The sequence below is a fragment of the Capra hircus genome, chromosome 18 (genome assembly GCF_001704415.2).
Source record: "Capra hircus breed San Clemente chromosome 18, ASM170441v1, whole genome shotgun sequence".
Taxonomy (NCBI): Eukaryota; Metazoa; Chordata; class Mammalia; order Artiodactyla; family Bovidae; genus Capra; species Capra hircus.
In genome coordinates, this window is record NC_030825.1 from 63,952,398 (window position 1) to 63,965,051 (window position 12,654).

The 12,654-nt window shown below is 55.8% G+C and overlaps 1 protein-coding gene across 3 annotated transcripts; it reads left to right on the top strand.

Moving 5' to 3' along the window:
• On the top strand, positions 1,033 to 12,545 carry HSPBP1 (HSPA (Hsp70) binding protein 1). 3 transcript variants are annotated; one of them, XR_001919569.1, is made up of 8 exons: positions 1,033 to 1,209; positions 1,542 to 1,835; positions 4,192 to 4,396; positions 6,259 to 6,483; positions 9,509 to 9,642; positions 9,755 to 9,851; positions 10,502 to 10,613; positions 12,071 to 12,545. XR_001919569.1 is itself a non-coding variant. In XM_018063085.1 (8 exons), exons 2-8 carry the CDS (start codon positions 1,632 to 1,634, stop codon positions 12,143 to 12,145), a joined length of 1,074 nt encoding a protein of 357 aa, XP_017918574.1. In that variant the 5' UTR covers positions 1,059 to 1,209; positions 1,539 to 1,631; the 3' UTR covers positions 12,146 to 12,545. The 3 variants fall into 3 exon arrangements, 2 of the variants coding, with proteins under 2 accessions (XP_017918574.1, XP_017918573.1); XM_018063085.1 differs by having other exon boundaries at positions 1,059 to 1,209; positions 1,539 to 1,835; positions 9,509 to 9,664; XM_018063084.1 differs by having other exon boundaries at positions 1,059 to 1,209; positions 9,509 to 9,664.

Genomic DNA, 12,654 nt, shown 5'->3' on the forward strand with positions numbered 1-12,654 from the left:
CTTCTGAACTGTAAGTAAGCCACCAAGTTTTTCAGTAACCTGTTAACAGATAGGAAATGGAGTACCCAGGGGCCCAGATCCTCCTCAGTGCTACACACACACACACACACACACACACACGTTTGATCTTCCCATCTCTGTCCAAAAGATCTCCTGGCACATCCCACACCCAGTAGTGTGCTCAATATACCTGATTTTGGGCCCCACCAAAGTTGAGTATAACCTTTTCCTAGAGTGGGAGGGCCTTGTATGGAAGGCTAGATAGAATTAGGATTTCTTTAAGCCTAGCCCACAGTCCCAGACCTGAACCCTAAATCTGGTGCAGGGAGGCCTGGAGCTGCCTAAACCACCTTGCCCAGGCATTTTACTTCCAGGCTTCAAGAATCACCTCTGGTGCACGGGGCAGGACCCAGAGAAGACTGCACGAGGGAGACGCTGGGGGAACGAGAAGAGTGGTCTGCACAGGAGGTGCAGTGGGGAGAACCGGGAGCCCCCTACGAGGAAACGGGAAATAGAGGCCAAGAGCGGGCTGCGATAGGCCGGACAACGCCCGGCTCAGATACCAGTGCTGAGAGCACGGGAAGACCCGCGCAGAGCTGAAAGGGCCCCAAGGCTGCGGGACTCCAGCTGTTAGCTATACCGGGGTGGGGGTGGCGGTGGTTGGGCCGCGGGGGGGGTGGGGGGGAGTGTGAGTGGCCAGAGTGGGGCGGGGCTTAACGGGGAGCGGCGGGCGCTCCTGCCCGCGGGGCGGGTCTTAGCTGGGAGTGGCCGAAAGCCCTGGAACAGGGGCGGAGCCTGAAGCGGCGGGGCGGGACGGAGCGCAGAACCTGGGCAGGGGGCGTGGGTGTGGGTGGGGCCTAGCGGGCGGAGCCAGGCAGGAGGGCGGGGCCTACACGGGGCAGGGGTGGAGCCTGCAGTGAGGGTGAGGAGGTTGGGCTTATCGGGGGCGGGGCCCGAGGCGGGGCGGGGCTTCGGCCAGGGTGTGCGCTCGCCGGGCGTGGCCGGGGCGGGGGGCCGGGCCGAGCCAGGTGTCCCGCCAGGTGGGAAGAACTTAAGAGCCCGGGGAAGCCGCCTCTCGGCCCCAATTGGTGCGGCTGCGCCGGGAACTTCCGGGCCAAACCGTGCGTGTTTCCGGTCAATATGGCGGCGCCCAGCAGAGTCAGGTGCGGGCGAGTCTATCTTCGGTAGCGGCGGCGACACGAGGCTCGGGTAGGTGAGGTCCGCCCCGTTCTGGTTCCCCTCGTCGGACAGGAGGGAGGGGACCTGTCGCTAAGATGACCAAAGGGAGGGCTTCTTGCTCTGAAGGCTGGGCGGTGGGGTTGCTAAGAGGTGGGAACGACCGCGGTGGAGATGGAGGAGGGGGTTGCTAGGGAGAGTGGGTGGGGCCTGTTGCTAGGGAGGAGGGAGGGCCTGCTGACTTTGGGGAAGGGGCCTGTTGGTATGAAAAAAAAAATGGGGCCGTGGTTAGAGGAGATGTGGGTAGCGTGGTTTGGAGTCATGCGGGGCCGCCGAGCTCGCCTAAAACGCCACCTTCTCAGCAGACCCCCAGGAGTCGACCCTTCAGGACGCCAGAGCTTCAGCGGTGACCACCCCCCACCCCAGCAAGTTCTTGCTTTCTTCGCAAACTGCCCATGGCGAACCAGGGCTCCGGGGGCAGTCGCCTTCCCCTGGCGCTGCCCTCAGCCTCCCAGGATTGCTCGTCAGGGGGCAGCGGCTCCTCCGAGGGCGGCTCGGGCCATCCCCCGCCCCCGCGAAACCTCCAAGGCCTGCTGCAGATGGCCATCACGGCGGGCTCTGAAGAGCCAGACCCACCTCCAGAACCCATGAGTGAGGAGGTAAAGGGCGGGGGCCCGAGAAGGTGGGCTGAGGGGTGTGGGAACAGAGATGTCTGGGGAAGGGCGGTAGTGCCTGTGTGAAGGCATAGGAGGCTGTATTTGTGCTCCATAGAGTTACTGTAGACTGAAAGTCAGATCCTGGGACCCTGCACTGTGCGGGAAGGCAGAATAACCTCATGGTAAAAAAAAAGAAAACGCAAGGGCATGCCAGAGCGAGACAGACATGGCTTCAGTATGTTACAGCTGTGTGACCTTGGGGTTATCACTGCCTCTTTCTGAGCATCGATTCTCAATTGCAAGTTGATGTTGATGATAAGGAGTGGCCCTTCACAGGGTAGTTCTGAGAGTCCTGTTAAAGTGGGTCTCAACATCACAGCTGGTACACAGGCTGTGCTCCTGAAGGCAGCAGGATATTCTCATTAAGAGCAGACTCTCATAAGAGTTCTGTGGACAGACCACTTAGGTTTGACTTAGGTGTTGTGGATGGCTGACTGTGTGATCTTGGGCAAGTCACCCTTTTCTGTGCCTCCATTTTCTCATCTGTGAAGTGGGAATAGGAGTAATATTAATACTTAACCACGGAAGGTTTTTCTGGAAGTCACGAACAATATTTGCTATATGTGATGTTTACTTGGCGGTATCAGTTGCGGTGTATGAAACATGGTGTTGATACAGTGACATCCATGAGGTCATTGTGTTGCAGGAAGGGGACCCCTACCAGGGCCTGAAACTGGGTTCTTGTCTAACACTCAGAAATGAATTGTCCGAGGAGACACATGTGCTGACAAAGCAAGAGATTTTACTGGGAAGGGCACCGGGGTGGAGAGCAGCAGGGTAAAGGAACCCAGGAGAACTGCTCTGCCGTGTGGCTCGCAATGTTAGGTTTATGGTGATGGGATTCGTTTCCGGGTGGTCTTTTGCCGATCATTCTAATTCAGAGTCTTTCCTGGTGGTGCACGCATCGCTCAGCCAAGATGGATGCTAACGAGAGGGATTCTGGGAAGTGGACGGACACGAGGTGTCTCCTATAGACCTTTCCTGAACTCTTCTGGTTGGTGGAAGCTTATTAGTTCCATATTCCTTATCAGGATCTCCTGTCATAAAACAACTCATGCAAATGGTTACTATGGTGCCTGGCCAGGGTGGGCAGTTTCAATCAGTGTGCTTCCCCTAACAACTGAACCTCTAGGACCATGAGGTGGTCCAACAGGCACAGAAAAGATTAACATCTTGCCCCAATTTACCCAGGACTGTGACTTCAGATCCTTCATATGAGCACTTAGCACAGAGTCGGGCCAAAAAGAAAACACCCAGTGGCCGGTTCTCAGTGCTTACCATATTTGACCTCCGAGTAGCACTCGATGACGACCCTGTCCCCTTGAGCTCTTTCTTCATTTGGCTTCTGGAGCATGGACCAGCGTGGTTTTCCGGTTTTCATCCCACTCACTGGCTCCTCTTCCCCATCGCCTCTGTTGGTTCATCCTCATTTTCCAGCCCCTCGACCGTGGAGCACACCAGCACTCTCTCTCCTACACTCACTTCCTGTGTGATCTCACATTGGATTGAGGTTTTACTCTAGCGACTCTCAAGTTTATATCTCTAGGCCAGTGGTTCTCTCCTGGAGGGATGGTTTTAACCACATTTGGCAACGGGCGGAGACATTCTTGGTTGTAGCAAACTGGCGGGTTGTGGGGTGGGGGCAGTGCTGTTGGCATCTCGTGGGAGGAGGTCAGGGATGCGGCTCAGCATCCTCCAGTGCACAGACGGACCCCACCGCAGAACGGTCCCGCTCAGGGTGTTAGTAGGGTCAAGGCTGAGAAATCCAGGTCCAGGCTGGCCCTCCTTCCTGAGCTTCAGGCGTCTTTCTCAATATGTTGCCTTGTGTATGTCATGGATCCCCCAAACTTAACAAGTTCAGAAATCAGCACCAATTTCTACTCGTCTCACTCCACACCTGCTTCTCTTGCCTTCTGCCCCGTCTCTTTCTAGTTGTTCAGGACAAGAACCTAGGTGTCGCTGACCCTTCTTTTCCCGTCACACCCCACAGCCAGTCTCTCCATAGATGCAGTGTCCAGAAAAGAGCGTTAGTGGAAAAGGTGCCCGGGAGGTATCTGTTGGTTGAAGGACACTCAGCCCTCAATGTTGGCTGTTACTATTATTTTTCCCGTTGCCTGTGCCTCTTGGCATGGGGAACTTCCCTGACCAGGCATCAAACCTGTGCCCCTTGCACTGGAAGCGCCAACTCTTAACCAGTGGACCTCCAGGGATGCCCCGGCTGTTACTGGTAATGACTGTTACTCCTGAGTGGATGATTGATAAGGTTTGCTTCTTTCTCCCACCCCGCCTCACCTTGCAGAGGCGCCAGTGGCTGCAGGAGGCCATGTCGGCCGCCTTCCGGGGCCCGCGGGAGGAGGTGGAGCAGATGAAGAACTGCCTCCAGGTGCTGTCCCAGCCCACGCCCTCCTCGGCTGGCGAGGCTGAACTGGCCGCTGACCAGCAGGAGCGCGAGGGAGCCCTGGAGCTGCTGGCGGACCTGTGTGAGAACATGGACAACGCAGCAGGTACAGCCAGCCCGCCGCGGCCTGGCCCCCGCCGCCAGGGTCCTGCCCCTTCTGCCTTCCCTTCTGCCTCTGTCTCTTGCCGCCTCTTCCCCCTCCCTCCCAGATCCTGCTGCAGCCCAGCCCTTTGTCCTTTGCCTCAGGCACCATGCAACCCACCTCCTTCCGAGCCTCCCAGCCTCCCCCCTCCACTCTGGCTCTGACTCAGGCCCCAGTTGAGACTGCCCTGTCCCACCCTGCTTGGTCTGCTTGCCGACAGGGGCAACAGTGGCACCAGGTCCCATCCACTGCCTCCCTGATGGGACTGACCATCTCACCCTGGTCCGCCGGGAGCCCCGTGCCATTCCCCAGAGTAAGAGACACGAGGTGGTCCTAGATGGGTGGTCAGAGAAGGCCTCCCCGAGGGGTGACGCGTGATCAGAGACCTGAAGGGAGGCCGTGAGTCATGGGATCAGCTCCGGAATAAAGCATCCCAGGCAGAGGGAACGACCCGTGCAAAGGCCCTGAGGTGGGAACCTGCCTGGTTGGGGTGGGAACAGCAGTGAGGTGGGCAGAACAGAGCAGAGAGAGTGAGGGGCGAGGGCTGGGCAGTGACCTGCGCTGGGCATACAGCGGCTCCCAGGCCAAGGCGGGCGCTGTGGGTTTCATCTCAAAGGCCGAGAAGCCGCTAGAAGGACGAGTCGTCACTTCCACTTGGAGTGGCGTGGCATGGCATAGTTGTGAGGATGTGGATTTGTCTGTTCTGGACGTTTTATGCACGAGGGATAGTAGAATATGTGACCTTTTTGCTACAGGCTTGCTTCTCCCAGTGTGATAGTTTCAAGGGTCTTCCAGGTAGTAGCTGTATCAGAAATTTATTCCTTTTTGTGGCTAATACTCTAGTGTGTAGCTAGGCTGTGTGCCGTTCATCCTATCGTCAGTTGACAGGCATTTGGTCATTTCCCCTTTCGGTTATTGTAAATAATCCTGTTGTGGACACTGGGGTACAAGCAAGCATCTATTCCAGTTTCTGCTCTTGAGGCTTGTGGATACATATGTTGGAGTAGTCACATGGTAACTCTCTCTCACTTTTTGAAGAACAGCCAAGCTGACCAATTCAGAAAACAGGTGTTGGGCTGTAGATTGCAGACCTCTGGTCTGGTATGGTCTGTTTCCCCAGGGGATGTTCAGATTGTCACAGACCAGGCGTCAGAACTGGCATTTAGTGGGCTGGACCCTGGGCCCCTGACCTCGTTGAGACACGCCAGCCTTGGACAGACCCCCAGTTGGGTGCCTTGGGAGGGCCAGCCGTTGGAGGCAGGCTCCCTCAGCTTCAGCTGGTTTTTCATCCATTCTGGCTGCCCTGACAAAGCAGCATGGACTGCAGGGCTTCAGCTCCAGAAGTCTGCTCTCTCACGGCTCTGAAGCCTGGCAGTCTAAGGGTCAGTTTCTTCTGAGGCCCCTCTCCTTAGCTTGTACGTGGGGAGCTTCTCGCTGTGCACTACATGGTCATCCCCCTGTGCGTGTCTGTGTTCTGGCCTCTTTTTATAAGGGCGCTATCCTGTGACATTATTTCACTTTGCATGTATGTGTCCTAAGTTGCTCCAGTGATGTCAGACTCTTTGCGACCCCATGGACTGTAGCCCACCAGGCTCCTCTGTCCATGGGGAATCTCCAGGCAAGAATGCTGGAGTGGGTTGCCATGCCCTACTCCAGGGGATTTTCCCCACCCAGGGATTGAACCTGTGTCTCTGCATTGACAAGTGGGTTCTTTGCCACTAGCACCCCCTGGGAATCCCCTGGGGGTTGGGGCTTCCGTGTCCATCTGGGGGTAGGACCCAGCTCAGCCCGTCTCACCTGGCCTGCCTGCTGCCCTCTCCTCGCAGACTTCTGCCAGCTGTCGGGCATGCACCTGCTGGTGGGCCGCTACCTGGAGGCGGGGCCGGCGGGGCTGCGGTGGCGAGCAGCACAGCTCATCGGCACGTGCAGCCAGAATGTGGCAGCCATCCAGGAGCAGGTGCTGGGCCTCGGAGCCCTGCGCAAGCTGCTGCGCCTGCTGGACCGGGACCCCTGTGACACGGTGCGCGTCAAGGCCCTCTTCGCCATCTCCTGTGAGTGTCCCGGCCGCGGGGGTGGGGGGTGGGGCCACTCTGCTCAGCTAGCGGATCCTCGAGACACGGGGCGAGGCCCAGCCCAAGTGCTCTGAGGCCCCTCAGGGCTGTCGGCTGCGGGGCTGTGGACGTCTGGGCTGATTATCCCCGTCACATGGGTCCTCGGGTGGTGGGATCCTCGGGTGGGGGGATCCTCCGGCAAGGGGTGCTGCGGGAGTGTCCTGACAATGGGCAGTCTACTTCTGCAGAGAAGTATGCAGTCCCAGACCGCCCCTCCTTACCCCCCACCCCAGGAGTTTAGAAAGTAATGCCTCTTATTCATTTTTTTGATACCTCTTAAAACCCACCCCCCAACTCCAGTACACTTGCCTGGAAAATCCCATGGACAGAGGAGCCTGGTGGGCTGCAGTCCATGGGGTCGCGAAGAGTCGGACACGACTGAGTGACTTCCCTTTCACTTTTCACTTTCATGCACTGGAGAAGGAAATGGAAACCCACTCCAGTGTTCTTGCCTGGAGAACCCCAGGGACAGGGGAGCCTGGTGGGCTGCCGTCTGTGGGGTTGCACAGAGTCGGACATGACTGAAGCGACTTGGCAGCAAAACCCACCCCTGCCCTGTCCCTCCCCCTACCTCACTGGCAGCCACTGCATCTGTGAGTCTGCTGCTTTTGGCACATGCAGTAGTGCTTTGCTTCCTAGATTCCACACGTAAATGATAGCAAACAAATGTCTTTCTCTGTCTGACCTCCCCGAACATAAAACCTCCAAGCCCATCCATGCTGTTGCAAGTGACGAGGTTTCATTTTTCTCTCTTATGGCTGAGGCCTTTTATCTTTTAGAAAATTGATGTAGAATTCGCATGACTATTTTTAAGTGTACAATTCAGTAGCATCTGTGGTCTTTTTTTGGGGGAGTGGGCATGGTTGCGGAGTATGCCATTGCGTGGCAGCTAACATCTGGAAAGTGCCGGGGACCGGCCAGCCCTGGTGCTACCAGCTGCTTTGGTGGTCGGTCTCTTGACTGCTCCTGCTGCCCTGTGCAGAGGCTCACAGTGGTTCACCCTCTGGCCACAGACCAAGAGGGGGTCGGATGGCGGAGGAGTGGGCATGGTGAGGGAGAAGGGTGTCCCCTGGTAGATGCATCTCCAGGTTCCTGGCACCAGCTGGGCTTAGGCCCAGGGTGCCGCTCAACCCTCTCCAGTGCACAGTGCAGCCCCGGGACACAGGGATCGGGCCCAGCGGTGAGGCTCTGGAGTGGAGGGGAGCCGTTGCCCCTGGATACAGCCTGCCGGCAGAGCCGATAGGCCGTGCCCACTGAGCAGACGCGGAAGGTCATCACGTCTACCTCCCCATCTGCCAGTCTTTTTATTTTAAACTGAGTAACAGCGTATTTAACCCCACAGAGCCAAACTATTATCGTTTCAGCCCATCGTTATGTGGCATGTTAATAAGCTACTTTAGATCTTTTTATTTTTCGCCACGTTACGTCTTTGAAACCTGGTGTGTGTCCTGCACGTAAGCATCTCAACTCAGGCTGCATTTTCAGCGATCAGCATGCAGCGAATTCTAGTGAAGGGACAAAGTTGTGCTCCACAAATACCATACCACCGCTTCACCGCTTCACTTAAATTGAAATGAGTGAAACTCAACTGAGATTAGCAACTCAGGTCCTCAGGGGCATTTGTCAGGTATTTAGTGGCCACGGGTTTCTGGAGACTCCCATCTGTCCTGGCCTAGACCCTGCCCAAAGGCAGGCACCTAACTGGAAGCGCACCCTGCAGGCTGGTTCTCATCGTGCGTGGAGGCCGTGCAGCATTCCTGGCACCCTCACGATGTAGTCTGGCTCTCTGGTCTTAGTTTCCTCATCAGTAAAATGGGAGTCACCTTCTAGGGTGGTGTGGAGAGTTAAAAAGAGATAATGTGCTCCTCAGAGGATGCAGGAACAAAATGTATATTCATACAGTGGGTACTGGTCAGTCATTAGAAGGAAGGAAGTTACTGACTCACACTGTAACCTGGATGAGCCTGGAAGACACTATGCTGAGTGAAAGAGGCCAGGCACAGAGGGCCACAGAGTGTATGATTCCATTCATGTGAAATGTGCGGAATGGGCACATCCGTGGAAAGCGGGTCAGTGGTTGCCAGTTGCCGGAGAGACCACTAACGAGTACAGGTTGCGAATGTACTGAAAACCACTGAACTGTATACTTTAAAAAGGTAAATTGTACACGCTGTGGAATTGTGTCTCAGCTAAAAATATTTAAAGGTAATGCTTGCGAAGCATGGGCCCATAGAAATCCACGGTGGTGATGGTGGTGATGGTGGTGATGGTGAGAATGGTGGTCCAGAAGGTGATGACTGTGGTGTTTGTGGTGGTGGTGGTGGTGACGGTATTTGTGGTGGTGATGGTGACGGTGGTGGTCTTGCAGGTGATGGTTGTGGTGTTCATAATGATGGTGGTGGTTGTGATGATGGTGGTGGTGGCGATGGTATTCGTGGTGATGATGGTGATGACGGTGGTGGTCTTGCAGGTGATGGTTGTGGTGTTTGTGGTGGCGGTGGTGATGGTTGTGGTGTTTGTGGTGGTGGTGATGACGGTGGTGGTCTTGCAGGTGATGGTTGTGGTGGTTGTGGTGGTGGTGGTTGTGATGATGGTGGTGGTGGCGATGGTATTTGTGGTGGTGATGGTGATGACGGTGGTGGTCTTGCAGGTGATGGTTGTGGTGGTTGTGATGGTGGTGGTGACGGTATTTGTGGTGATGATGGTGATGACGGTGGTGGTCTTGCAGGTGATGGTTGCGGTGGTTGTGATGGTGGTGGTGACGGTATTTGTGGTGATGATGGTGATGACGGTGGTGGTCTTGCAGGTGATGGTTGTGGTGGTCATAATGATGGTGGTGGTTGTGATGGTGGTGGTGGTGACTGGTGTTTCTAGTGCTGATGGTAGTGGTAACGATGATGATATTGGCGGTGGCGGTGGTGATGGTGATGGTGACTGGGCAAGGCCCTGCCTCCCCCCTCCCCAGGCCTGGTCCGGGAGCAGGAGGCCGGGCTGCTGCAGTTCCTCCGCCTGGACGGCTTCTCCGTGTTGATGCGGGCCATGCAGCAGCAGGTGCAGAAGCTCAAGGTCAAGTCGGCGTTCCTGCTGCAGAACCTGCTGGTGGGCCACCCTGAACACAAAGGTGGGGCGGCCCGGGCGGGGAGCTAGGGTGGTTCCCCGGGCGAGTGCACGGGAGGATGGCTGCTCCTCTGACCCTGTGGCCCTTCCCCAGGGACCCTGTGCGCCATGGGCATGGTCCAGCAGCTTGTGGCCCTTGTGCGGACAGAACACAGCCCCTTCCACGAGCACGTGCTTGGAGCCCTGTGCAGGTGTGCTGGGCGCCAGGGGACTGCCCGGGAGGGGGTAAGGGTTAGGGTCAGATGGGGCACCAGGGGACTGGCCCAGGAGGAGGTGAGGGATAGGGTCAGATGGGGCGCCAGGGGACTGGCCCGGTGTGGGGTAGAGGGTGAGGGTCAGATGGGGTGCCAGGGGACCAGCCGGGAGGGGGTGAGGGTTAGGGTCAGATAGGGCGCCAGGGGACCGGCCCGGGAGGAGGTAGAGGGTTTAGGGTCAGAGAGGAGAAGAAATCAGGGTGCTGGCCCTCCCGGAGCCTCAGTCTACTCACTGTAGGGGCTGACACAGCAGCCTGGGGAGGAGGGAGACAGACTTCCTCCCACTCACTCTCCCCATCCCGCACGTAAAGCACAGGCAGGATGGAGCCGTAAGACAGCAGAATGGAGCAGCTGAGCGAGCAGGCAGCAATGCTCACGTGTGGCGTGGGCTCCAGGCCAGGCACTTTGCTAAGCGCCCTGTTCTGTACAAGTCCCTTGGGTAGGGTGGGAGCAGGAGTCCACATTGCAGATGGGGAAACTGAGGCCCAGTGGGGGGCGGCGGCTTGCCCAGGCTCAGTGGGGGAGTGGGGGGTGTAGAGAGCAGCTGGGCAGAGGGAGGTCCCAAGGATGGCTGTCCTGTCCCCCAGCTTGGTGACAGACTTCCCCCAGGGCGTGCGGGAGTGCCGAGAGCCCGAGCTGGGCCTGGAGGAGCTTCTGCGGCACCGGTGCCAGCTGCTGCAGCAGCATGAGGAGTACCAGGTACTGCTGAATGGGGGGAGGGGGGAGGGCCAGCCTGGTACCTGCCTTCTAGGCCTCTGTGGTCTATTCGCCATGCTTCTTTAAAAAAAAAAATTATTTCTTTATTTTTGGCTGTGCCGGGTCATTGCTGGGCAGGCTCTTCTCAAGTTGTGGCGAGCGGGGCTGCTCTCCACTTGTGGGGCACCAGCTTCTCACCACAGTGGTTTCTTTTGTTAACAGACCATAGGCTCTAGAGTGCCGGCTCAGTAGCTGTGGCTCACAGGATTAGCTGCGCTGCGGCACGTGGGGTCAGCCCGGATCAGGGATCGAACCCATGTCTTCTGCACTGGCAGGCTGACTCTTAACCCCTGAGCCACCAGGGAAGCCCGATTTGCCCACGCCTTTGTTTATACCTTATTGCCAATTCATGTGTTTCTCTGGGCATCATTCAGCACACATTTATTGCCCCCTCCCACATGCTTCACGCTCTGTCAGCATCAGGGGGACGGCAAGGAGAAACAGAAGCTCAGGGTTTCTTAAAGAGTTAACAGATTCATCTAATTACCATCCAAATCAATCTCATTATTTACATCATATCATTCAAATACCTAAGTATTTATTAGATTGATAAATAATAAGTAAATGATAAATAGCCAATTAAATATTGAATTAAATAGGTAAGTAAGAAATACGTGATAAATTACAACTCGTTAGCTTTTTTATTAGATAAAGGATAATAAATAATTCACCAGATAGTTAAATAGACAAGTAACAAATAAGTGATAACATAACTCAGATATTTATACAAATAGTAATGTGATAAATAACAACTCAGATATTTAAATAGGTAAGTAATAAGTGATAAGAGCAACAAATAACATATTCAGTAGTTATTTAATTATTTAAATGACTAAGTTATTTAGTTAACTGTACTTAAGTAATTTATTCAGCCCTTATGATACCACCCAGATGCTGTTGCTTCAGCAAAGCTGGACACAGAAAACATGCCACCCTCTTGGGACGTACCTTCTGCCGAGATCATTCTTCTATGAACACTGTCAGGCATTTCCAGAGGGGTCCTGGGTCCTGGGTGTGAGGAGCAGGGGTGACTGGGAGAGGCGCAGTGCCCACCCCCCAGCAGCTTGTCCTCTGACCTTGTCACATGAACCTGTGGAGATATGTGCCTGGGGTTGGGCAGGGGGATCCCCTGCCCTGGTCTGTCCTGAAGTTTCAGCCATCCTTGCTTGATGCATCCATGTATCTATTCTCTGACTCTTTGGTGTGAACAGCTTTATTGATGTTTAGCTTACCTATATTGAAAGTGTACAATGTGAGAAGTTTTGACATATGTATACACCTGTGGAAACCTTTTTTCCATCAGGGGCGGGCAGGTAGAGGAGCCGTTTCTGGGTGCAGAGCTGGTGGAGGCAGGGTCTGGCCTCTACACTCAGGGTTTCCAATTTCCCACTCCAATGCAGGAGGAGCTGGAGTTCTGTGAAAAGTTGCTACAGACCTGTTTCTCTACCCCAACTGATGACAGCATGGATCGGTGAAACCCAGTGGCTTCTCTCCCCTTCTTCATGGGAACCCCAGGCCTCCTGCCTTCCCCTCACCCATGAAGCCCTCTCCCAAAGGAGAGAAGGGCCTTGTTGGTGCCGCGCCGGGGCGTGTCAGCCTGTCTCTGCTCAGTCCCCAGGATGGGTACTGAAAAAGGCGCTGCCTCCCTGGATCCCACCTCTCACGCACTCTCACTCCACTCCCCCTTCTTGTGTCCACACTGCTCTTCCAGTAAAGGTGTTCCTCCTCCTCCGCCTCCTTCACTGCCACCTTCGACACCTCGCCTGGAGAGTGCCTTGGTTGGGGAGGAGGGGCACAATCGGGGGATCTAGGGAGCCAAGAAGGGAACAGCAGTGGGCGGAACCTTGGAATAATAAAAAAGTGTTGCTCTCTAAAGTCCGGAGCCATTGTCTTTCATCCTCCCAGCGTCTCTGGAGAGGGAGTGTGTGGGATGCTTGTCCTTCTCTTTGCCCCCCCCCGCCCCCCGCCCGTCTCTGATAACGTC

Excerpts from the sequence above, each read along its gene's own strand:
- HSPBP1 (XM_018063085.1), top strand. The coding sequence starts at position 1,632 with ATGGCGAACCAGGGCTCCGGGGGCAGTCGCCTTCCCCTGGCGCTGCCC. Across the intron at positions 1,836-4,191 it reads CAGAACCCATGAGTGAGGAG|AGGCGCCAGTGGCTGCAGGA; the intron begins GTAAAGGGCGGG and ends CTCACCTTGCAG. Across the intron at positions 9,665-9,754 it reads GGGCCACCCTGAACACAAAG|GGACCCTGTGCGCCATGGGC; the intron begins GTGGGGCGGCCC and ends GCCCTTCCCCAG.